General features: G+C 49.2%; 2 protein-coding genes across 4 annotated transcripts; one reads left to right on the forward strand and one right to left on the reverse strand.

The window, feature by feature from the left end:
• Positions 1 to 334: 334 nt before the first annotated feature.
• YBX1 (Y-box binding protein 1) lies at positions 335 to 9775 on the forward strand. 3 transcript variants are annotated; one of them, XM_053962906.1, is made up of 8 exons: positions 335 to 678; positions 1026 to 1089; positions 4430 to 4463; positions 6527 to 6616; positions 6836 to 7138; positions 7492 to 7571; positions 7662 to 7939; positions 9405 to 9775. In XM_053962906.1, the coding sequence occupies exons 1-7, from the start codon at positions 522 to 524 to the stop codon at positions 7906 to 7908; spliced, it is 975 nt and encodes a 324-aa protein (XP_053818881.1). In that variant the 5' UTR covers positions 335 to 521; the 3' UTR covers positions 7909 to 7939; positions 9405 to 9775. The 3 variants fall into 3 exon arrangements, with proteins under 3 accessions (XP_053818881.1, XP_053818880.1, XP_053818882.1); XM_053962905.1 differs by having other exon boundaries at positions 336 to 678; positions 9400 to 9775; XM_053962907.1 differs by having other exon boundaries at positions 340 to 678; positions 7674 to 7939; positions 9400 to 9775.
• A 2160-nt stretch (positions 9776 to 11935) lies between these two features.
• Positions 11936 to 25308, reverse strand: LOC128799013 (claudin-16-like). The gene is given in 9 exon segments (XM_053963062.1): positions 11936 to 12044; positions 12612 to 12803; positions 12953 to 13117; positions 14079 to 14181; positions 14483 to 14545; positions 14547 to 14679; positions 22876 to 22963; positions 23196 to 23360; positions 24273 to 25308. Coding segments are annotated over 9 exon segments (1236 nt in total). The 5' UTR covers positions 24496 to 25308; the 3' UTR covers positions 11936 to 11940.
• Between the last annotated feature and the right edge of the window lie 386 nt (positions 25309 to 25694).

Genomic DNA, 25694 nt, shown 5'->3' on the forward strand with positions numbered 1-25694 from the left:
GAAGCGGGGTCGGGCACGGCACAGGACAGAAGCCACCGCCACATGGTCGCGCGCACTTCCCCGATCGTGCCCGTTGGGGGCGGGAGCGGCGGCCGGAAGGGCCAATCAGGGGCGGGGGCGGGGACTCCTGGTCGGCCGGTGAGAAAAGCTGGCTTGGCACCCACGGGCGAAGCAACCAATGGGCGCGCGCTCTTGAGGAAAGGCAGGTGTCGCCGCCAATAGCTTTTCGGTGGGGGGCGGTGGCGGGTTGGGGAAAGGCCAATGGGGTCGCTCTCCGTTTAACGGGCGGGCGGGGTGGCGAATTGCGGCGCGTGCGGGCGGGGCGCGCGGGGTGGCTAGCCGGTGCGCGCCGCCATTGTGGCCAGTTCGATCGGTATCGGGAGCGGAGAGCGGAGCTCAGCGAGCCCGGAGCAGGGAGCAGCCCCCCCCCCCCCCCCACGGCCGGCCTCAGTCACCATCACACCGCGGGAGGCGGCGCAAACAGCAGTCACCACCACCGTCCGCACCGAACAGCCGCCGCCATGAGCAGCGAGGCCGAGACCCAGCCACCCGCCGCCCCCGTCCCCGCGGCGGCCCCCGCCGCCCCCGCCGACTCCAAGCCAAACGGTGGGACCGGGAACGGGGGCAGCGGCCTGGCCTCGGCGGCGCCTCCCGCTGGCGGGGACAAGAAGGTCATCGGTGAGGGCAGCCTGGGGTCCCGGGGTAGGGTGGGGTGGGGTGGGAAGCCTCGATCCCCCTGCCCCTCCCCCTCCATGGCTGAGGGTGGCGCGCGCTCCCTTTCCCCCGGAGGGGCGGTGCGCGCCCCCTCCCCGCCCCCGGCTCGTGTCCTCGCTCGCGCGCGCGGCGGCCGTTAGTCGCCCCCCTCTCCCTCCCCACCCCGCGCGCCGCCGGCCCCGCGTGCCGGGTGGGGGCGGGGCGGCGCAAGATGTCCGCCACGCGGGGCCTTTGTGCGCGCGCCCCGCCACGTGCCCCTGACGTGCCGCTCCCTCCCCTCCTTCCCCTCTTCACTCTGCCCCTTCCCGCAGCAACGAAGGTTTTGGGAACAGTGAAATGGTTCAACGTGAGGAACGGTTACGGCTTCATCAACAGGTGAGAGCCCAGACGCGGCGGGCCTTGTTACGGGGGGCCCCGGGGAGGGGGCCGCGGCGCTTGCGTCGCGCAGGTGACAGGCGGGGCCGGGGGCGGCGGTGCCTTTGCCGCCTCTAGCCCTGCTTTGTAGAAGGAGCTGGTGCTGTTCGCCCTTTCTCCACCCCGGGGTTTCTGACCTGCTTGGGGCTTGCCTGGTTGGCTTTTGAGTCCTTTAACCTGGGCAAGAGCTGCGCTCTCGAAGTTAGTCTGTTTCCACGGCGATTTGCCTTTTACATTATGGTCCATCCTTTTATGGTGTTTTGGTTTTTTTTTTTTTCCCTTAAAGATACAAAAGTATACTGGCTGTCAGCACACACAGTATTTGTTTAAACTCCTGCGTAAAGTTCAGTCAGTGCTAGCAAAAATTGCTTTTAGCACTTGGTAGTTAAAACACACTCTAATGAGGACACCATCAACATATGGCAAAAGGAGCACAGTTCACATAGTCTAGTGCCACACTCAAGTGTATGGACTGGTCTCATGAAATAAGTGCCTAGAAGATTCTTTTTATGACAGTAGTTGATGTGAAAGAATAATTTGACCGCTTTGAGAGTTATGTAGGTACCTGAAGTGGGCCTGTCAAGGAGAGGAAGTGCTCTGCAAACAGGTTTTTAAAAACTGGGCAATTCTTGGCCCCATTGGCTGGGGGGGCCTCGCTGGAGTGTTGCCAGAGCTGTTTCCCTTAATTCGTGGTACTTAAACTCCCCAGTCTCAGAATGAGGCTACATACTGGGAAATCCCCCTTTAGGCCAGCAAGTATAGTGTTATTATTGGAACTTCTGTTTATGTTGGGTTTAAACACTGCCTTTTTGAACTGCCTGTTACTTTATGAACTAGTCTAAATTGTCAAGCTCCTGAATTGGTTTTGTGTCTGCAGCTTTACAAACTTGCCTCCCATTCCGCCCAATTTGCATTGTTCATCATGCCATGCTTCCCAGTGTTGTGGAGTCACCAGTGCTGAGAGCTGTTGTGTCTCTGGCCTTGGAAACGCCTCCCAAGTCCCAGCCACAAACCCCACCTCGAGGGAAGGCTTTTCCTGTTCCCTCAGCAGTGAAAATGTTCTGTGATGTCAGTCAAGCAAGGAAGCAGCAGCTAGTTGAGACATCTGAGTAGCTTCCCCAGTCATTAATTTGGCAGCTGTTTAATCCCTGAGGTTGCCATTTGTAATGAGAAACCCAGCCTGATCTCGTATTATCAAGAGATTAGAGCCTGGTAACTGAAGGGGAGGACATTTCCTCAGCTCTGAAATCTTTGCCTGGCTGCAGGGAAGCTGTGCAGGAGCTCCTGCCCTTGCATGGCTCTGCTTTAGCCAGGTCTGCTTTCAGATAAAATGAGGCTATGGAACTGAAATTAGCTTTGATGTAGGTGCATGCTCACTTCAGGTATTTTCTGTGTGTTTTTAATGTTAGAAGTGTGATTCTTTTACAAAATAGGAAGGAGTTTGAATTCTGGAACTTTGATGGTTGTTTCTCATGTTTGCCAAAATAACAAGTAGATGTGCAAAAGCCACTGGCTTGATCTGTACCATAACTGGAGTTGCACTGTCTGACATGGTATTTGGTGCCTTGCTGGACTTGGCATCTTCTTTGTCGGCTTATCTATTTCCCTTTTTCTAATATATTTTAGTGGATAAAAGATGTGAATGGAAGAGTGGCATAGTGCAAAGATCGGTTAAATTGTTTGTTTGGCCTTCAGAATGGATGTTTTTCTTGTACCCTTCCAAATTTTCTTTTAAAAAGTGGTTGGTCCTGCTCTTCCATCCTCCACATGACAGCATGCTTGCTGCTTCCAGATGTACTTGGTGGAAAAACAGCATTGGGAGTGATGTGGCCAGTGGCGTGAGGCTGTAAAATGGCCTGGTGTGTTTTTCACTTGATTCAGTGAGCTTTGTGTGACCTCGTCAGTTGTTGAGCCAAAACTCCAATGTCCTCTTGAATGGAAACTGCTTTGCAAATGGATTTTAAAAATAAGTATCCGGTCTGGTTGTCCAAAATTCAACCTAGGCAACAGTACAAGGCGTCCATGTTTGTGGATGAGCCCTTCCTACCACTGTTTTTTAGCTGAGGATGAAGGAAGGTGCTCAGCATTTTTACTAGAAACATATTACTACTCTCTTGTGAAGGTTTTCAGCATTTTGGACATTGTGTTTTGAAGAAGAGTCTTTCAGCTTTGGCTTTGCAAGGGCTTCTGAGTGCTGCATTCTTGGGGCTTTGGAGATGAGATCAGAATGGCTCTGCTCGGCTGCCTTTTCCCAGTAACCTTTGAGGTCTGCAGGCATCAATTTCAAGAGGAAACAAGAGGACTTATTTTTACTGGTGATGTCTGATGGAATAGCTGTAGCTTGCATGGAGTTTCTGGAAGAAGTTAAATTGTCAATTCTCACTTTTTAAAGCCGGGCGCAAGGAGCACCTGGCTTTATCTTACTAAAAACCAACCCAAGTATTCTGTTGCCCCTAGCTATGAGCACTTCAATTTGGAGCATGTTTTCACACAAGCTTACTTATGTCTTTAACTAGGAAATAAAAGCCACTTGGCTGTTGATTCAGACTGTTCCATGCAGTAATGAAACTTAACACAGCAGTGAGGGTGGGTTGATGTGGTGGGATCTGGGATGCCCATGCTTGAGGAGTGGGGGAGATGGCTTGTGCAGCCCTAACCAGCACAAGGTTGTCCCTGTTGTACCTCTTCAGAACAGAATAGAAACTTCTGACTGAAGCTGGTACTGAGCTGTGGTTGTTGGGGCTCATGGCAGTTGCAGAAGCTCTGCCAGGGTCATGCTGAAGGATGGGCGCTCTTGGGTCCTTATAGATACAGACCCGAGCTGTTTTCTGTTTAGTGAGAGGGGAGACCAAGGCTTGACCAACTGTGCTGCCTACCCGGGCAGCTGGTGTCGCTGTTCCTCAGGTGAGTGAAGCATTGAGCCTGAGGGGGATGTAAGTGAGGCTACAGTGGCAAGGACAGAGCTGCTTCCAAAGCTGCAGTAGCCAGTCTACCACAGAGCACTGCTTGGAAGGAGTGAGTGCTCACTATCAGGTGTTCAAACATCTCTGGTGATGGGATGTGAAGGATGGAGGGGTGTGCAGCAGTGAGGAGGAATGTGCCTTACTGAACGTTCAGCATGTGCTTTGCACTTTGTGTAAGCTGATCTTTTCCTACACACAGTAAGCTAATAGGAAGTAGTTGAGGAGTAATGCTCAAAGCCTGTTATGATACATCTGCATTCTGTCTCTGTACCAAACAACTGAATCTTTAATTTACTGTGCATTTTATTCATGAAGTTCAATTTCTTGTTGTTTTGCAGGAATGACACCAAGGAAGATGTGTTTGTCCATCAGGTAAGATTTCCTTGAAACTGAAACATATTCTTTCTCAGAAATTGCCTGTTCCTGACCCATTTAAGTAGGATTGAAGTTGGTGGAAGAGCCTTGCCTTTTCACTGTTACTTGAACACAAACAACTGCTTCTTGGTTGCATTGCAAGTAGAGCCTGCTTGCACTTTGGGGTTTTGCATCTTGGCCGAGTGGGCTGATGGTGTACAATGATGAGAATTGCACTGGATGCTAGCATGGACTTGCTGCATGGAACTGCTTGGAGTCCAGTAATCTTGTGGATTCATACAGGGTTAAGTAAGCATCTGGAAATAAAGTTAAATGAAAAGCTTGCATCAGGGAGAGAAATTAATTGAAATTAGGGATGAAGTGCCAAAGAAACTCTTTTTTTCCTAGGCAGAATTACAGATTTTATTGCTCTAGTCTTTCAATTAAAGTCTACAAATATTTTAGTAGAGGCTTTTCAATTTAACTGATATGTATCCTTAGCTATAATGTATGGCAAATAGGTAAGCCTCTGGAAAACAGACCAAGACTGCACACCACACCTGTGTCTTACTTTATGGAGCAGACTTGCCTTGGTTTAGTTCTTTGTCTGAATTGAGAAGCTGTGATCAGCAATTTGCTTTTTGCCATTTCTGGATCAAGATCTCCTTAGTAAGCAGCCCACAAAGAATAATTAGTGGAGCCTACATTTCTCTGGCATTTAGGAGTCCATGGGTCATTCTTTTGTCTCAAGTTAGGGATATGCTGCTGATGTTAACACAAAGGAAGGGAAAAACAGTGCCTGGAAAGCGTTTTGGTTTTGTCATCTTTCTGCTTCATGCTTGTTCTTTGTCTGAATTACCAGCTTTTAGAGGCACTGGTTTTTGAGAGGTTATACATACCCTGTGGGTACGCTTTCAGACGCAATGGGCAAGTAGGGCCTCCTGTAAGTGACCTTGACTTACTGGTTGTGTTATAGGACTTTTCATGTAGCTGCTATCTATGTTTCTGAAATAACAGTTTGGTAATGATTTGTTTTAGTGTAATATTTTTACAATTAAACAGTTATAGGACTCTAATCAGAAAGAAATCAGGTTGTTTGAGAAGTCTAGCTGTGTAGGCTTTTCTCCATCCCTGTTACATAGCTCAGGTGTCACAAAATGCTGTTGGACTGGTTGCTTCTTGTAATAAGGCTTTCCTTAAAGTTACTGAGACTTGTGGGCATGTTTTTCCATTGATTCTGTACAATTTAGGTGGAAGAAATCTAATCGAATTGTGTGGCAAGTATTTATATTAAAGTCATTACACTTTTATTGCCCTTCAGTTAAAGTGTTTGATAAGCAGGACATGCCTGAGCACAGTGTGTATTCAGTGTTAACTTGTCTGTTGAAGATGTCATCCAGTACTGCAGAGCACTGAAAACTGATTCTGTTCTAGTAATGTTGTTTGACAGGTGGCTGCTAATACAGAGGATTGTCTGGTGCTGACACCTGGAAAAGACCAATCTTTGTTGTGCAGTACACAGCTGGAGTAGATTTAGGATTAATTGATTAGCCCTGTAGTAGAAACTATGGTGTTGGAAGCCTTGGAGGAGGAGATCTCTTGATGCCATTTTTATGTTTACAGAGTATGGAATGCATAAGCTGCTGTGTCCTGTGGTGTGTGGGAAATAATGGAGGGCTGGAAGTCCAAGAGGGTGATTGGAAAGGCTATGATATTTTGGTGTATTGGCATCAGAGGAATGTGTAACTATCATAGTGGTGTTGAATTTTAAACTGATTAGGAATGCTTTAGCCAGTGCATGGTGTGAGAGTTTTCCTCTTTGTTTTCAAACTGCCTTTTTAGCCAGCAGACAGCATGTTGACAGGTGCTTCCAGTTAACGGTAAAGCTGTTGCACATTTCAAATAATCCAGAGCGTAATACAGGTACATTTTATGACTTCCTGTATTTTCCCAATGATTCAAGTGCTTTTTCAGGAGTACAGGTCTTTCTCCTAATATAAAGAAACTGAGTATTTAATAATCTTTAAAAAAAATACCTTCCTTCGTATTCTTATGCTGTGCCTGCACTGTTGTGTTGTTAGACTGCCATAAAGAAGAATAACCCCAGGAAGTACCTCCGCAGCGTAGGAGATGGAGAGACCGTGGAGTTTGATGTGGTTGAGGGAGAAAAGGTAAACACGTCTCTCGGGTGTCAGAGCGCACATGAAAAACTCAGATTGCAGGCTTTGGTGTGGTGCCTGTGGTTTGAGTTGATGCCTGATGACATCCAAGGAGGTGAATGGTTTTTAATTTCTTCACAATACGGATGTAAATCTTTGCTCAGTACTAGACTGTTATGCTGTAGCTGGTGGGATGGTGACTGTTTCACTAATGCTATTTCCACTCTTTAGGGTGCGGAGGCAGCCAATGTCACAGGACCTGGTGGAGTTCCAGTGCAGGGCAGTAAATACGCAGCAGATCGTAACCATTACAGACGATATCCACGTCGTAGGGGTCCTCCACGCAACTATCAGCAGAACTACCAGAACAGTGAGAGTGGGGAAAAGAACGAAGGAGCAGAGAACATACCAGAAGGTCAAGCCCAGCAACGCCGTCCCTATCGCAGGCGGCGGTACCCACCTTACTATATGCGTAGGCCCTACGGGCGTCGTCCACAATATACCAACCCTCCTGTACAGGGAGAGATAGTGGAGGTAACATTTGCCTGACATGTGATGCTAAATGGGCTTGGTTGCTTTGGAGCAGGGTAATGGGATGCACCTTTTGACACTCCTTGTAGGTACTACAGATGATTTTGGAAAGGTTTGGCAGTAGCGTGAAATGAAGTAGCTGAAGGTCTTCATATTACAGCTTCTAAAAACCAGAGTGTTTCAATTCGCATGATTAAGTGGAGGATTCTCCATCATGTGCACACCTGTTCCCTCAAATTGCTGTCCACCTTGACTGAACTGACGACCTTCCAGCTCCTTTTTTACAGTGTGACAAGCTGTGGAGTTAGCACATTTCTGGTTGGGGCTGAGACGGTCTGTGGCCTGATGTCTTGCAGGGTGCTGACAACCAGGGTGCAGGAGATGGCAGACCAGTCAGGCAAAACATGTACCGGGGTTACAGACCAAGATTTCGCAGGTATGCTGCAGATCAGCTGCTGGTTTTAGCCTTGTTCAGCAACAGAGCCAGGACATGGTGATGCTCAGGTGCTGCATAGTTAAAGCTTAGCTTGACTTTCAGGGGTCCTCCTCGTCAAAGACAGCCTAGAGAGGATGGAAATGAAGAAGATAAAGAGAACCAAGGGGATGAAACCCAAAGTCAGCAGCCACCTCAACGTCGGTACCGCCGTAATTTCAACTACCGACGCAGACGCCCAGAGAACCCTAAACCACAAGATGGCAAAGAGACGAAGACAGCCGAACCACCAGCTGAGAACACGTCCGCTCCCGAGGCTGAGCAGGGCGGGGCTGAGTAAATACCGGCTTAACATCTCTACCATCATCCGGGTGCGTGACCGGGGCCTGGGGATGCTGTTTGCTGACTTTTTTTGTTGCTTTTCATTTGTGCCTTACAACGTTTGGACTCTTCTTGCTCATGCATGCTGTAACTGATCAGTGAGTGTCTCTGCAGAACTAAACTGTGAGGCTTTGTTGCATCAATGCTGACTAATTGGGAGGACTTAGTTACAAGCTTTAATTGTCGTAGATGGAATAGTGTTCCATTTAAAATCTTGGCTGTGTGCAGTAGTTCAGGTATACAGCAGTCTCTGCTCACCCAGAAATTCAAGCAGTGCAAGTGTAAAGACTTGAAAAGAGTCAGGAGAAGCGCACGCTGAGATCTACCTAGCTCCATCAGTGCCTAAGCTGAGTCCCTGTAGGGAGGTGGATGGCATTGAGACTTTGACATCCATTTCTACAAAGGTGATGTGGAATTAGCAGGAGTGTCTCAGGAGCAACTTTTTATCTAATCAAAGCATTGGAAAAACTGGTAGAAATGGCTGTTTTGTCATAGCATGTGGGAGCTGTGTTGCAGTGCTGAGACGTGTACTTGGGAGGTTTGTGTGCAGGGCAGGGGCCAAAGACTGGTTTAGTTGCAAGGGAACCTGTCTCTGATTGGGGCATGTTTGGTGCTGACTCCTGAGAGACAGTTCTGCTAATTTGGGAATATTTTCATTGCCAACTCTACTTGTTCTGCATTTCTTGTCACCCGTGTGTGTATCCCGTTCCTTTTGTCCCTCACTCCTTGCTTATTACTTGGAGAGCAGGAAAGTGGAAGAAGCATTTGGGCTGTCGTGGGAGCAGTCTGAGTGGTCACATTGATGGGATGGACTGGGGCTGGAGGAGTTGGGCTGGGAGAATGCTCAATGTTGGCAGCAGCTGCAGCCTCTCCCAGCTGTGGGAGCTTGGGGATTTGATCTGCATGGGCTCTACTGCTTCATGTTCCACTTGCAGATGGATCATTCACTCACTGTCCAGGCTGTGCTGCAGTGATCTCTCTGTACTTTGGGTGAACATTTGTATCGTGGTATTCATCTTTGTGGTCAACACTTCCTGGATGAATTCTTAGAACATGGGCTTCAGAAGGATGTCACAATGGCACCTTGCCTCCTCTTGCTCTCTGGTAGCATTGGAGAATATTGGGTTTCATTTCTGTGCTTTGCGCAATGGCTGAATGTTGGCAGAGCCTCGTGGAAGCAGCCCTCCCCATGACTGGAGGGATCTCTTTGGGTTTAAGTTGACTTCTCTCTTTGGAGTCCTTGGCATTGTTCCTGTGCAAAGGTGGCTGGTGTGGTTGTGGGGGATGGAGTGGGGCTGACAGGGAGAAGTAGCTGGTGATGGTTGGGCTGTGAGCTTGTGACAGGCAGCTTAGGATGAATTTTTGAGTTGCAGGTGAATCTTGGTACACAGAGCACCCCTGTAACCTTTGACACCTGTTTGATCAGCCTTTTTTTCCCCCTCTTTTTCAGTTTAGTCATCAAAGAAAAGACTTCAAGAAATGAAGAAGAAAAAGAAATTCCAGCAATAAGAAATGAACAAAAGAATTGGAACTGAAGACCTTAAGTGCTTGCTTTTTGCTGTTGACCAGATTACTAGAACTATCTGCATTATCTATGCAGCATGGGGTTTTTATTATTTTTACCTAAAGAATTCTCTTTTTGGAAATGATAAACGCGTTTTTTAAAAGCCTGGTTTTTCTCAATATACCTTTAAAAGTTTGTAAATTGTTTCATATCTGGTCACGTTGAGATTTTTAAGAACCTCATTTTTAATTTGTATGAAATATACGCCTGATTTTTTCAAGTCAAACTGCAAGCATCTGTTAATAAAGGTCTTAAAGCGTTACCATGTGTCCTTAGATGTTTTAAAGGTTTTAAGTAAAAAGGTTTAAAGTATTCATAGAAGGTTTGGGGAAAAAAATGACCGCTTTACTCTTTGGGCATACAGGCTGGTGGGGTAAAGCAGAAAAGTTGAAGTAAAAAAAGCCAATGAAGGTGCAACTGAGTCACATTGGAGAATGATGGGCAGGCATGGAGGGGTGGCAATTTCTAGTGCTAGCCCAGTGTGTTTCCAGGAGCTGTTTGCTGGTACAGCTTGGCTGGAATGCAGCACTTGCAGACCTGAGGTGGTGTGAGGGTGCTTAAAAAAAGAAAGGGTGGGGAGGAACCCTCCCCCAAAAATGGCAAAATCACACATTGGTTTGGGTTGGAGGAATGAGGAGCTTTAAAGCTCACCTCATCCCATACCCTGTCAGTGGGGCAGGGACACCTTCCACTTGACCAGGTTGCTCCAATCCATGTCCAGGCTGGCCTTGGAAACTTCCAGGGATGGGACAGCCATGGCTTCTCTGGGCAGCCTGTGCCAGGTTCTAGATTCCAGAAAATCCCAGACTTCTCACTGGGGCTGTGCTTTAGCACAATTGCTCCATGAGTGCACTCCAGAGCCAGCTGGGTGCAGAAGCATGGAGATGGAGCTGAGCCTTATGACAAAACTGGCTTTGGCTGCACCCCACTGCCATGGTGAGAGCCTGGTGAGTGGGGACTGCTCCCTCAGCATGGAGCTCACAGCTGTGCCATGGTCTGACAACACTCATTAGAACCACTGCAGAGCACCTGCAGGACAGGGTGGCTATCCAATGGCAGCTTTTGGGACCTTTCTACATACTAGTCAGCTCTGTGCTCTTACTAATTTTTCTGTGGGGTCCAGTGTCCCCCTGGTGTCCCAACAGTCCTAGTGCTCCAGGCTTTGCTCTCTCCAAGCACCTGCTAATGCTCCCACCTGCCCGTCCCCTGGCTGTACCATCTGTGAGGATCCTGCCCTCCAGACACCGCTGTTTGACAGCACAATCTCATCTCTGCTCCTTCCTGTCACTCAGTGTTTGAAATTTTCTCCTTTCCCAGGTCCCTGGGGTCCTGGGAAACAGGGACAGACTTGCCCTGGACATTCCATCTTGCACAAGTGTGAGAAGTTGCAATAAACAACAGCTTTGCTGCTTTTTGGCTTCATGTGAGGGGGCAGATGGCTCAAGAGGACCCTTATAGCACCTCTAGGTTCTGGATGTAGGTGCTTTGCAGCCTGACTGGGCTGCAGGAGTGGGACTGCAAATTTTCACATCTATCTGTTTTGGGGACTGATTGTGCCCATGCAGCACCATCTGCTCAGGCCCAGAGCTTGACCATCCTCCTCTCAGGGTGACAGTACTGAGGAGCTTCTTAGTTTCCGTGCTGCAATTGTGTCTGTGTGCTTAGCTTGGGGTGAGAAGTAAGGGATGAGGCCACAAGCAGCAGTCAGTAATTGAGGGTGATGGGGATTGTGTTAGTGGTGGTTTCAGGTTCTAGCTTGTTTTCATAATGGTTTACAAATGCTGAAAGATGATAATTCATTTGGAAAACAGAATTCCCATTTTGTGTGAACGTAAAAACTGCACTCTACTGGTAGAGCATCTCCATCAGGCTTCAGACTGACTTGCCTCCTTTTGTCTGGTGTGTATGGCTTTGGTGTTCCTTCATGATCCCCCATGAAAACATGGATAACTAAGTGTTCCAGACTCCTGGTTTTACCCAGTTTTTGAGCACGAGCCTTGTGCTGCCCTGAGTCCGAGCCCAGGGAAGGTTTCTGGTGGGGCTGGTGTGGGAGGGCTACCAGCCACATGGAGTCAGTGCTGCTCCGTGTGGAAAAGACTTCCCACTGAATTCCCCCAAAGCATGGGCTGAGCAATGTCAGAGGAGCTCCTCTGCCCTCAGTATCCTGACAGCTTGCCCGGGGAACAGGGGTATCTTTCCTTAAAGCAATACCTTTCTGGGATTTATTTTCATGAAACCTGGCTGGAAGTGGGGAAAAAACCCTTCCCTGGCTGACTGCTGCAGTACCTTTGCTTTTAGCAGTCAGCTGTCTGTGTCAGAGCCTGGAAGCAGCTGCAGAAACTCAGTACAAATGCTACTACTTTAATGGGATTGGACTGGCAGGGAGTGTCCCATATCGGGGCTGGGTGCAGGAGGTGCTGCTGGCCATCACACACAGGAATCCATGGCGTACATCTTGCTGGTGGCTGTCCGGGTGGCTGTTTGGCCCCAGGGCTGGGGATGCCTCTGGGGTTGACAGCAGCTGCTGGGGGCTACCAGGAAAGAGTTGGAGTTGTGTCATGGCCAGCAGTTGCAGGGTGACTTGGGACTGCCACACCATGTGGGGACACGGCAGGAGAAATTAACATGGACAGCCATCAGGGTTAACTTCCACCCCCTAGGACCAGGCATAAGGATTGGAGATGACATCTGGGGAGGCATCAATGCCCAATGTCCCTGGTTAGGGGGGCTGTATTTCAACCAGCACATCCCTGCAGCCACTGTCTTAGGCTTTGGCTGATGACAGGGATTCAAGTCCATCACAGCCAATGCTTTGAGTAAACATTAGCACATCTTCACCAGGACCTGGAGGCCCACAGATGTGGATGGATCCCTGCACCCCCTTCATGCACTTACAGGATTTATGGAGCCCCTTACTCAGCCCTGTTCTGCCTTGTATAGCCTTCCCAGCCAAGGGGCACAAGCTGGGCACAGAGGGGTTCCCCTTGGTTAGGCTGGACCCAGCAAGAAGCTTCTGTGCCCTCTGAGCTGGTCCTTCACCCCTTAGCCCTGCAGGTCAAAAAGCTACTTAAGATAGGATGGGGTAGAATGAGACTGACCTGTGCAGGAATAGAGGCAGCAGGTCAGCAGGACAGATGCCACAAAGCAGCCCGTGGAGCCAGCCATCCCCAGCCAGCACGACCACCCAAAGTCATAGTGGACTCCCAGGAATATATTGTGTGATACCAGCATGGCCCTCTCCACGTAGACGTCCACTGCATACCACACAGAGCCTATGAGCCCCAGGATGCCTAGGAGGAATGGGGCTTGTTAAAAAGAAGCATACAACACCCCATGCTCCCCAAGCCCCACTGAGGAGGTGCCGCTAGCTCCCGGCATGCTCCCCAGCTCCCTGTGGGACATGAGGTCTGTCTGCTTCAAAGCTCTCCCAGCCACGCACTCCCAGTGCAGAGTATGACTCCAGCTCCATAGCACATCTTCAGTTTGACACAAGGATCTTCCTTGAGGAACGTGATGCAGTCGAGCCCAAGGACCAGTGTAGCCAAAGCCAGGCCAGCCAGGAGATCTGCCATGATCATCAGGGTCCGTGTCACCACGATCTTCACTGGGCGGGGAAATTAAAAACAACCAGAAACAGGAATGAGGAATTATCAGAGGAACAGGTGTCTCCACTTCAGATTTCTGCCCATGTCCTGTTTGACTCACCCAGCTCATCAGTGGCCATCACATTGGAACCCACCAACCCCCATCTCTGCCATGGGCCAAAGGAAGGTGCTCAACAAGCTCATCAGAAACTTAATAAGGACTTAAACCCATTATTAGACCAGCTCAAGAAACCAAACAACTCAAGGTATACCAAATTAGCACCTGGTATGTGGTCACCTGCTCAAGCCATTCTTGAGCAGAAGACCCTACTGTCCACACTGTTTTTTTCCTCCAAGTTGTGTAGCAGGTGTTTTGAACAGCAAATGTCAATATACCAGTGAAAAACTAGAGCTGGCATGGATCATATCACCAACTGTGATGGGACTGTGCCCTGCAAAGCTTCCTTCTCCACAGAGCAAGGTGGCAGCCCCCTTTAGTCCATACCATCTACTTTCCTTCTCCGCTGCCTGAATCTGTGTTGTTCCATGTCATGACCCACACAAAGGTTCTCTCTGCAGGGCTTGATGTGCCCTGTGCAGGCCAGAAGAAATGTCCCTGACAGTCACTTTGATGTGACTGTCCCTGAGCTGTGGGCATGAGTCCTTGGCCAGTGGGAATGGTCCTTGCTCTGCCTACAGCATAGCGGGTAGCAAATCCTAGGCTCTGCATGCCGGAATATGTTTGTCGTGAGGTGGCACAGCTTCACAGCCTCTTTTCTGCCTGATGACCCCATGGCAGGTCTGACTGCCAAGTTTCTGCCAAGACCAGGCTATTAGGGCAGGAGACCAAGAGCAGCCCTAGGCTGGTGTGTCTTACTTACAAAGGGCAGCTTGGTGCAATGAAAATCACTTTCCCTCTTCCCTTTCAAGAAGACTATGAGCTGTCAACTTAATAAATGCCTCCAGGCCAGGTCAGCTCACCTGGGTGGTCAGCCAGAATCGAGTCATATTGGTCACAGGTCCTGACCCCATCCTGCATGTTGGTGACACACTCCCTCCAAAGGCCCCGGCATTTGTGACTTACCTGGAAGCAGGAGAAAGGCACTCATGGAAAAAGCACCAGGGTCTCCCCAGCTTCCCATGGATCTCCCAGCCCAGCAGGGCAGATCTCAAGCTCCCACCACTACACCTGGACATTTCCTGGTGACTCCCTGCCCATACCTGCTCTCTGTTTTCTCCTGCTCTGTCCCTCTATCTCTATAATTGTCTAATCCTCCAACACAAAAAGCAGTGGGTTTGTCCCACCGTGTCCCTTTTCCAAGCTGGTGGAGACATGGTGCAACCTCATGGATGGCAGGGTACCCACCTTGCTCTCAGCTGCTCACCTTGAGGATGACGGTTGCTCTGCTCACCTTAAAGGTGGCTACTCTGCTCACCTTCCAGGTGATTTTCTCTGCTCACCTCCAAGCTGTCATCAGCATTGACCATCCAGCAGTCTGTACACGTGGCCAGGAGTAGGAAGAGTGTTGAGAGAAGAGTGAGCCCAAATGCTGTCACCTGCAGGGCTGCGCTCATGGGTGACCTGCAAGGGCACAGAGATGTTCACCAACTCTGCTCTGGCTACTTCCAGACACCCAATCTTACAAGGACAAAGTGCCACCAAGGCCAGGCATCCTCTGGATACCTAGGAGTCATCTGGGTCCTGTCTCACAGTGCTCACTTGCTGCCAAAATGCTCTAATATCCTCAGCCAAGGCTGGGTCACCAGGTTTACGTTTAGAGAGAGCTTTTAGACACACAGTAATTTTGTAGTGGATACATTCCCACATTGGCTCCCTCTCTTCCAAATAGAAGATGCCAACCATCAGCACTTGCCCTTTGGCAATCAAGAGCTGCTGGAAACCACTGTCAAATAACTGCTACTACAAAAACCTGTGACCTAAGCATGTCTCCAGAGAACCTCTAGAGACCTCCATCCCTGCCATATGACTTGGTGGGTACATCCTCTGCCTTTTCTTGCTTTTGTTTTTCACTCCAAGAAAACCTGTGAGGTGTTGAACGTCCAGGTTCGAGCACAAGCAAGTGTCCCATGGAAGTGTCCTAATCTTAAGCACAAGCCCAAAGACATATCTCCCATTCCAAGGGGGACAAAGGCTGCTTGCGGCATGATGTCAGTGTCCTGAGGAGCTGCCAAAGCTTTCCACACAGGAGAAGGGATGGCACCATTTGTTTTTCATCCTAGATGGATGTTTTCCATTCCTAGATGAAGGGACTCTGCAGAGAGGGGAGCTGTGCCCAAGGTATGAGCAGAGGACATTGTGTCTGCAAACCCTGGGCAGGAATCCTACTTTGTCATGTTTTTCAACCCAAAGTGCCAAATATTTTACTGCCTGAAGTTGCAACCACTGCAATAGCCCTTTGGACAGGGGTTCATACAAATGTGTTAATTAGCAAGACCAGATGAGTTTCTAAGCTACATGGGTTAATTACCATGAGATGATAACTCATCATCAGCAGGTTTAGTACCTCCAGCCAGAGGCTGCCCGCCCTGGCATGGCACAGGCTCCCTGTGGGGCAAAGGTGGGAAGGAAGGTTGTGGTCCCCACACCCAATGTGCCCCATCTACCCCCACATCCCCTCTTGGGATGTCACTGGTACTAGAGGCATCACTCTCCTGTCATCTCTGAGCACTTCCATCAGCTTCACTCCAAGTGGGCAGTCTCTTAGACCCCACTTTACAATAAGTTTTTTTAATTCCCCAGGCTCCCTTCTGAGCTAATTCCCCGGAGCCTTATTTGTTTCTGCTAGACCCCAGCTGTTTTGGAGCCTTTGAAGAAAATCTGTTCAGCCACTTCAGCTATATAATCAAGAAAAAAAAGGAAGAGAAAGAAATTCTTAATGCTGGGAAAAATCAGCTCTAAACCTTGTTGATAATAAAAGGTGTTCATGGGGAGCATTACCTTTACTGCAGGCTCATCCTTGTTGCAGAGGGGTGATGACAGAATGTCTTTGTTGCTGATGATTTGGGATAAGGGATGTAGACCTGGAAGGCTTTTAAGTGCTGATGGAGTTGGATCCTGACTCATCTAATGGAGTCAGGGATACACAGCACCAGCTGGAGCTTGTGCTGGGCTATTTAAGGTTTGTCCAAGGCAGGTCAGCTGGATTTTGTGCTCTGAGACATGATGGGCATCCCTGCAGTTAGAGCAGTCATAGGCTAGGAATGGAGCCTCCCCAAAAATGTCACATGAGAAAACCATTGGAAACCTGCTGGGAACTCTCCGCAGGTGGGGGAACTATGTGTCCTGAACAAATGACCCGTTTTTAAATTAGACCTTTCAATTACTGCCTAAGAATGAGTGGCCTAAGACACTGGAATGGCCTAAGATCCAGGAGTGGTACCAGAGTTCAGAGGGTCGGAAGAGGCCAAAGAAAGGAGCTGGAATGCCAGGGTGGTAATGAGCCTCTTTGGCTGGTAATTAAGACCTTTCTTTTTTCCCCATTAAGCAGAAAACAAGTGAAAACTACTGCAGTGGTGATGGCTCAGGCACCACGTCTGGTCAGCCCCCAAGAGGTGCCTGTGAACCTGGATAGCAGCACCCCAGCTGTCTGGCACTTGGAGCTGCCCTAAAAGCTTCAGGTTTGTTCTCTAATCCCCTACTGTTTGGGGATTACACAGGATCTGTGTTACAGCATCCTCTGAGCATCCCTGGGCTCATCTGCGCCTCATGGCTCTGCCACCGCTCATAATAATTTACTAAAATATGAATATCGATCTAATATCAATATCCAACTGAGACGGACAAAAAACTCTCTAACAGTTTAAAGTTAGAAAGTGTATATTTATTGCAACGGCTGGGCAGTACGTGGGATAATTCCCTAATGCGCACTGCAAAAATCACAGGTATTACAAAGCCCTTTTATTTACAGAAGTCTTGAATACACAAAATATGAAAGCATATTCATATCCCTGTCACTTCCTCTGCTCCGCTTCATGTGCTAATTGGCAAAAAGGCTATTAAGCATGCATAGTTTTGTTCCCTGAAATGAGTCGGGGGTCCATTTTGAGGAGGGGTCTCCAAAATGAGGAAGTAAAAGAAGTCTTCCTCGTTCTGACTTTTCTACCTTTTCAATGCATACGTGACAAATGAATCCTTGTAGCTTTCCTGTGTTCAATGTTCCTCAAGTATGGGAAGTCTGCAACTGTTTTTGTGTTCCTGAAATCTGTTTATTAAAAACATTCTGTTTTTCATAAGCACAGCTACCCAAACATAAAGTTGACAAGCAATGAGTTACTAGATCCTGGATATCTTATCTAAGATCCGGCTACTGTTAACTATGAACAAAGCCTATTTATCTACTTCGGCTAAATCAGCAACATCTAATTTAACTATCATCTGAACTTTCCTAAAATTCTTAATTCTTCAAAATTAATGTCTCAGTCCTCATCTCTCATTTCTATTTGTGGGTCATAGTTGAGGTGCACTTGGGTTTTTAGGGCAAGTTTGGGTTTTGTTGTGGTTTTTTTTTTTTTTTTTTTTTTTTTTTTTTTTTTTTTTTTTTTTCCCCACTCTAGGTAATCCTCTGCAGCATTTTGCTATGGGCATTTTGGCAAAACACCAATCTTGGCAAATCCTTCAGCCCTGCAGAGACGCCCAGGTACCTGATGTGTAAGATTCCTGAGTTATTCTATTTTCCCAGAATTCTGGCACATGGCAAATCTAATGCTTTGGAATGTAGCAGTGAATCAAGGCCAAAAATGTTCAGAAGGGTTTGTGAACCTTCATTTTCCAACCTTTACAGTTCAAGAATTTATGTTTCTTGGACATCTGTGACACATTAAATACTGTGTGACCCCAAGTGATACAAAACTATATCTCCATGGTCTTGGCAACACCTATAAAATAGGTGTATTTATATTTTCTGCTCTCTCTAAACACTCAATTTATGATATATCAAACGAATTCGCCTTGTTAATACCCAACTGAAATCTTTTTGGGGGTGAAAAGAGGCAGGTAGAGGAGCAGAACTAGGAGTAGTCTGTCACAGCACAGCTAGTCTGTAGCTGAACAAGGTAAATCTGGCCATAACAAATCCAATTGAACTGACCTGGCTCATTCTGGAAAAGAGGTAACAAAGACCTAGCCAACCCTGTTCAAGCTTAGATGCAGATACACCAGTGGCCAAAGAGCTGGGGGGAGAGAGGTCCCATCCTATCAGCTATCTAAGCTGGAAGATTCAAAGGCCTTATAAAAAGGGCAGCCACATTAAGCTCAATGCTCTTTGCTGATGACTCTCCGTGTTGTGTCCTGTGTCTGTCTCCAACCCACACTCCACATGACAGTAGTCAAATGATTAAGCTCCTTTCCCAGGTTAATGACAGTGAAAATCAGATCTTGGGTTCTATGAGGTTTGTCAAAAGCATGTGTTAAAAAAGCGCTGACAAGATCCAAACCTTGAACTTCAGCAAATATTTTATTAAAAAAACCTCCCCACCAGCTGTGGCTGGAAGGGAAAAAAAGAAAGATGTTTTCTGAGATGGGATCATCTCAGAGAACTACAGAGGACCCAGTAGATGCTGTAGGGACAGGACAGTGAATAAGAATTATTAAAAACACCACCAAATTCAAACAGCCATGGGTCAGATGTGTGAGAAAAGCTCTTCTGCATGCCTATGTGTGGGAGTCATTTTCCCTTTTCCCTCATTTCTGCCTATTTAAAAAATGGCTGTTATTTCACAGGGTTCTGGCTGAAAGCAAGAGGTATGACCCAAAACCTCAATACTGCTCACTAAACTGGTGTCTTGGTTTGAAGAACAGGTGTCTGCTAGGGAAGGCAGGAGCCTCCCTTGGAATAGAGAATGTAAACCCCCTCCCCCCGAATTATTATAATTTTGAAATTAAGGGGCTCTCAGGCAAAGATATGAGGATATAGATAAGAGTTCTTTACTAGTGTGTACAACAAGGCAAACAAAACAATAACTATGACGTTAACAGAACCAGGGACCCAGTAAAAGCCTTTTTGGCTGCTGGCACTTTCCCCTTTGGTGCAGTTACCGTCACAGCTGGTAGGAATGAGCAAAAAAATCCCGGGGTGGTGGACTAGATGTATTAGAAGTTCCGCAGTGGTAGCTGGAACTCAGGGACGGTGCCGGCTACAGCATGAAGAAATCCAGAGCCGTAGCGAAAACACAGCGGGGACGGCCCGGCTCGGGGCAGGGACGGCCCGGCTCGGGGCCTTGCAGGGAGAGGCGAAATTCAGGATTCTCAGGGCGCACGAGCAGTTGGGGATCGGTCCCTCAGAGCTGAACTCTGGTGCCGGTTCTCCCTGCAGTAAGCGACAGCCTGGCCGTCCTCCTCCGATGCCAAAGAGCAAGAGCACCCAGCTGCCTCCAACCCTGTCTTTTTACCTGCCCCCCATTCTCGTGGTATCTCTGTCCCTCGGAGAGAAACTCTCCGAGAAAAAAAAAGGTATAGCCAGATGCTCCATTCCTCTCCCGACTTCAGACACAGTCTTTTGTCTTTCTTAAGTACCCATAAGTATCCATAAGTACCCAGTAGTAAGTTTCCTAGCAACGTATGGGAAAAAAAAAATCTGTAAGTAAAAGTAAAGAAACCCAATCCCCAACAACTGGTTTAATGACCAAAAGATGCCTGTTTCAGCCTGCCTGTGCTGTGAACAAAGGCAGATCCCCCTCTTCGATGTGCTTCCAGCCTAGGTGTCCATCCCCAGGGAGCCTTCAGGTGACTATTGTGACTATGTCACAGCAACCACCAAGGACAGCAACCACCCAGGACAGCAAATCCCTGGGTTTGAGGTGGGATGGGATGTATTTCCGGACCAGGTACAGGGGGCAAGACGAGGATGCTAATACGACACAGCAGCCATGCAAAAACCTGGATGGAAAACATGATCTCTGAAGAAAAACATGCATAGCAGGGATCACGTCCCTGCCTAGGGGAGTAGAAATCAGCTTAAATTAGTAAATACCCAATTAGGCACAAGTCAGCTCTGAATTCACGGAAAATGGGAGAAAACAGGGAGACTTCAGCTATGAGGGCTCATAAGAGGGCCCATAAGTGGAAGATGCTGGTGGCATTTCAGCCTTGGGAAGAGACTTGTGGAGGAGCCAAGCTGGATTCCCAAGGATTTAACCTGAAGTTAAGAAATTTGTAAGACCACATCCCTACCTTTGAGAGCAACACGTGGCAAAAGATGCAATATATTTAGCCAGGAGGGCAAGAACCATTGAGGACTTGGGGAGAGGCTCCTGCCACACTGCAGAAGTGGCTCTGAACCAGCACTGGAGTCACTGGAGGGGACTTGTGCAGATGGGGAGTGAGGGAAGATCAAAGAGACAGTTCCAGAAAGATGCCCATGACTGAAAATATTTTAATACCACCAAATCACAATTTTGAGTACAAAAAGCAAAGAAGAAAGAAAAAGGCATTAAAAAATCCCCACCTCTCCCATTTCCAAGGCCATGCATCCCATGGAAAAGTTAATGGAATTTATATTAATAGAATAAAAACATTCTTTACACTGAAATATAAAAAGGCCTTTTTAGTATGGTGTTTTTTTTTTTGGGGGGGGGGTTGTTTTTGTTTGTTTAAAACTTTGTTTTAAAGCACAAAGTTCCTTTTCAATCCTTACTGCAGTGGCTTAGGTTGGTGTTTTTCAAACCCCAAAATCTGGGTTCAGCACCTGATGAGTGATGTCAGCCTACAAGCACTGCTCTCCCCTGAGGGGTGCAGGTCCCAGTTTTACAGGGGGACTGCAACCTAAAAGAGATAAAGGCAGTTAATGCCAGGGAGAAAGAGAGAAAACACCCCTGCTCCACCCGGGGGGAAAAATAGCATTGTTTCTCCTCCAGCACAGCCAGGGACCCAGACCCGGGCATGGCCATATCATCAAATAGAGGGAAATTAAATAAAACGTAAGGAAAGAAAATAAAACAGAGAAAAGTAGAGTAAAATAAAATAGAGCAAAATAAAACAGAGAAATAGAAAATAAAATAAAACAAAATAAAATAGAGCAACCCAAAATTAAAAAAAAAATCAGCTTTCTCTTCATATTTGGGTTTAAAAATAAAATAAAATAATAGATAATGAAGCTGTTTGGATAATTTGCTGTGTCCTTCCCTGTGGGTTGGTTGGCCCAACACCTGCAGCAGGGCTGGAGAGATGGAGTACAGAGAGTTTGGAGGATTTACAGAAGAAATCGGAGCTTTGGCAGTCGCAAAACAATTAGTAGCAGTAGAATAGAGGTACAAAGTGGTGGAGGTAATTAGCACGTTGTGTTTGGAACCTTCACTGTCTGCTCTAGGGGATCCTGGCAGGTAAGAGGGATTTGGACACAGCAGGGAGGCACCAAAATTCAGGGCTCTGCCCATCTGCCACTCAAAATAGTTGAGTTGGGCACCAAAACTAAAAACAAATAATTTGTGTTCAGAGCCCCTTTTTGCTGCTTTAATTTGCCCAAACTCATTTATTCTTGTTTAACAAGGCACAGCCTGGTCCTGGACAGGAACGGGTCCAAGGTAGGCTTGGGCTGGCAGAGCTCAGCTGGAGCAACTGGCCTCCAGGCAGAAATCAATAATAATTAATAATAATTTTAAGTGTTGCTTTTCAGTAGCAATGAGGCAGGGGAATGGTGCACCCTGAAAGCATCCCTCTGCCAATAGCGGGGTGTGGGGATGCTTGAACCCCAAGTTGGGCTGGTGCTGTTAGAAGTGAAAACCTCATCCAAGGAAAACCAAGCACTGGCTTTCCTCCCTGCTTGCTCCTGAAAACATGATGTGGGAGAAGTGTGGCCATGGTACAAAGTGCTTCTGTGCAGCACACCCCCGTGGGATTGGCCAATTGGCTCTGTGCCTCTGTGCCACTGGCATCAGCCTCTCTGCATCACCCCCACATCATCCCTGTGACAGACAGACATGGCCTGACCACAACGTGGGGCTGGGGGTGCCACCCCGCCCAGCTGAGGAGAACATGGCAATGATGGATATGGGAGGTGTGGCACTTAAATCTCTACTTTATAGGCTGGCACTGAAAATGGTGCTGAAACCTGGAAGGTAAGAAGGAGAAAGGTCTCACAGGGAATTCAGGGTCTAGGCAGGGTGGGAGCACCAGGGTCTTGCCTGTTTTTGGGAGGGAAGGGAGCCATTGGGCAGCAGGAGCACAGGGTTAGGGCTCAGACATACTCCCGGGCTGCAGAGGGCTGTGACTGCTGATGGTACTGCTGTCCTCGGCGCTCCTTGGCAGGGCAGGAGCAGCACAGGAGGGACCCCCCCAACATGGAGAGGCTGGCGGCCCCCCAGCCCACGAAGAGAGCAGAGCCAAATTCGTACCTGTGGTGAAAGGGGCGAGGGAGCATCAGGGAGGGGCAGAGAGGCACAGGTGCAAATGAGATGGGCAACAGGATACTCGAAGCCCTGATGAGGTGATCAAGGTGATGTCAAGGCAGATTTTGGTTCTTCCCTCTCCATCCTCATCTTTCCTGTTGGCTGTATCCAGCTCCCACGTGTCCCCATCTTTTAATCCTCCCCTGGGCTGGAATTCCACATGTGCACCATTACCCTTTCCCAGCTTGTAACAGCTAAAGCTTTAAGCATCAGGGACATCTTCTGCAAGGTGGCAGCGAGGGCTGGCAGAGGTCCCACCCATGGGGCACACTGGCCCACAACGCTTTGCCTCACCAAAACCAGCAAGTGAAGGTCCAATGGGAAGTGCAGGGACAAGACAGGATTCAGAAGGGCACCCCCTGAGCCAGGCTCTTACCTAGCGTTGATGGGGATGGTGCTCTCTCTGAAGAACTCATAGGTCACCTGTGTTGCATACAACGACACGGCAGCCAGTGTGCACAGACCTGGGCACAGAATCATGGAATCACAGAATGTTTTGGGTTGGAAGGGACTGTTAAATATCACCTAGTCCAAAGCCCCTGCAGTGAGAGGGTTGTCTAGCTTTTCCACTAGACATCAAACGTTGACTGTCAGTGATATCCAGCCCTCACCAAACTGCTCCCCTTCCTCTATCAGTGTTGAAAGGAGTTTGAGGATTCCTGTACCACTGATGTATGAAGGCTAGAGCTGCCTTACCAGAGAGAATGAAGAGAACACCTCCAGCAACAGCTACGCGGCTTTTGGTGACAGGATCCTCCTCCCCAACTTTAGTGCATTTCATGCCCATCACGCTCACGATGATGCCAAAGAAGCCCAGGAGGAGAGAAATGACCATGAGAGCCCGGGATGTCTGGATGTGAACTGCAAGGGGAGAAGAAAAACTGCTTGCAGCAGGTGCCTTTGGCCACAGCCCGGCACTGGAAGCAAGGTCACTTGTTCCATGCTAGTGATGGATCTGTCCTTAACCATGTCCTTGCTCTGTAGCTCCTGTGTCATATCCTCCCCACTTGACAGAAATGGGGACCTCAGCTCAGCTCAAGATACTGCTCCCAATGCCTTCCCTGACCTTCCTCCCTGCCACCCTCATCCTGGTCATGACCAGGCTGGGCTAGGAAACACCTTGCCAGGAACAGCACCACAGTCACCAAATGCCAAAAGGGTGATGCACAGTCATAGTGGGGGGGGTTTGATGTCCCCATGTGGCACTGTTGGTATCTAAATGTGATGCCCACACGGGAGCTCAAACCTGCAGGGGCCAGGAGTGTCCCAGCCACACAAAGGGGCTCAAACCCACAGGGCCAAGAGAGGCTCAGTCCTGAGATGGGGAGGTTGCGGCCCAAGAGTCACAGATGGAGAGGGAAGCTTGGACCCACATCGAGGCTCAGCTCAGTGGATGAGTGGACTCAGACCCTTCTGAGGAGGGTCAGAGATACAATAGAGGTGGGGGCAAGAAGGACTTGGACCTGAAGGTGACTCAGGCTCCAGGAAGAGCCAGGGGAGCTCAGATGCATAAGCAAAGGGGGCATCCAGATGTGAAGAGGGTACAGACCTGTTGAGGATGTTTGTTCAAACTCATACAGGTGGGTTCAAACACAGAGAAGGGCTCAGAGCCATGTGGGGAAGGGTCAAACCCACAGCGGGGCTCAGACAAAGGGGCAAGGACAGCTCAGGATCCCAGGGGAGCTCAGACCGAAGGCAGACACGGGGAGGGGGGACTGCACCCAGGAAAGAAAGCGGGGCTCATCCTACGGAGCCCCGGGCCCCCGTACCCACCTTCGAGGGAGAGCAGCGAGTCGTGCAGGCGGCACTGCACCTGCCCGGTGCTCTGGGCGGCGCAACTCATCCACAGCCCCTCGTGGAGCCCCACGGCCGTGATGATGGCGTCCCCGGCGTATGAACTCTGCCGCCACTGCGGCAGCACGGCGGCCGCCAGTCCCGCCACCCAGCCGGCCAGCGCCGCCAGATACCCGGCCAGCTCCCGCGCCCCGCCGGCCATCGCCGCCCCGCGCCCGGCCCCGGCTGAGGGAGAGCGGCCGTGGGAGGAGGGAAAAGGCCGGAGGAGGGGCTCTGAGGGGGAAGACGGGCCGGCGAGGGGGGGGATTTAAGGTGAAGGGAGAGATGTGGGTCTTGCGCGACGAGATTTAGGTCCCGGGGGGGGATCTTTTGATTCTTCGAGTAGGAGAGTTGGGGCCAAGGGAGTGGGTTACTTGGAGCTTAGGGGGAATTGGGTACCGGGAGGCGGGAATTAAGAAGCCTGGAGGGGGAGCACCGGGGCCCAGGAGAGAGCATTAGGTCTGACGGGGAAAGATTTGAATCTGAGGAGAGTGATTTAGGGTTGGAGGCAAGGGATTTGAATCCTAGAGGGAAGAATGTGGTCTTAGGGGAAAGCTTTGAGGCATGGAGGGTATTTGGGTACTACAGGAGAGATTTGAGTCTTGAGAGAGATGGAAACCGTCAAACGACAGTGGAGGGATATGGGAAAATGGAGGGAGTGGGTTAGTGGGAAGTTACCATCCTTGACCCCCTGCCGTGGGCTGGGAGGCCCCAGTAGTCACTCCAGGAATTCAACAGGGAGCAGGGAAACGGTTCATTCAGTGAGGGAATTCAGGCACACCATGCCACCATGGCACCAACAAGAGAAGCCATTGTCAGTGCAGGAGAGGGACCGGGGGTGTGGGGAACACGTGTCACCACCCTGGTGACACCAAGCCCATTGCAGCCCCAGGACCTGGCAATCGTTAACTGCCATGGCCTCATCAGCAGTCTGCTCACGCGCTCAGGCAGCTGGGGGTGGATGCTGGGATGGTGGGCAGCCTCCACTGGGACCGTATGTTCATCCTGGAGAATACATCCTCCAGATCCCCCCTTGCCCACCCCAATGCTGAATGGCCCTCCAAGTGAGATTGGGGTGTTGGGTGGCTGCACATGGGGCAGGATTAATTTGCTCACATTCCTGGGATGGTTATGGTAATGGCCAGACATCTGCGGGAACAATTCAATGTCGGGGGGGGGGGGGGGGGGGGGGGGTGTGCCAGGGTGCTCAATGTCCTTCTTATTCAAGGACAGTTCCCTCCTCACTGGAATATCCCACTCTATGGGAGCAGGGTCCAGGGGATGCTCAGCTGGAGATTGCATTGCCCCTACTGACCCTGGGGCACCCTGTCTCCCACAAACGCCTTTGTGAGGCTACAGGGC

The sequence above is a fragment of the Vidua chalybeata genome, chromosome 22 (genome assembly GCF_026979565.1).
Source record: "Vidua chalybeata isolate OUT-0048 chromosome 22, bVidCha1 merged haplotype, whole genome shotgun sequence".
Classification (NCBI taxonomy): domain Eukaryota; kingdom Metazoa; phylum Chordata; class Aves; order Passeriformes; family Viduidae; genus Vidua; species Vidua chalybeata.

Coding starts and splice junctions, on each gene's coding strand:
- YBX1 (XM_053962906.1), top strand. CDS start 522: ATGAGCAGCGAGGCCGAGACCCAGCCACCCGCCGCCCCCGTCCCCGCG. Junction 6,617..6,835: donor ATGTGGTTGAGGGAGAAAAG/GTAAACACGTCT, acceptor TCCACTCTTTAG/GGTGCGGAGGCAGCCAATGT. Junction 7,139..7,491: donor TACAGGGAGAGATAGTGGAG/GTAACATTTGCC, acceptor GATGTCTTGCAG/GGTGCTGACAACCAGGGTGC.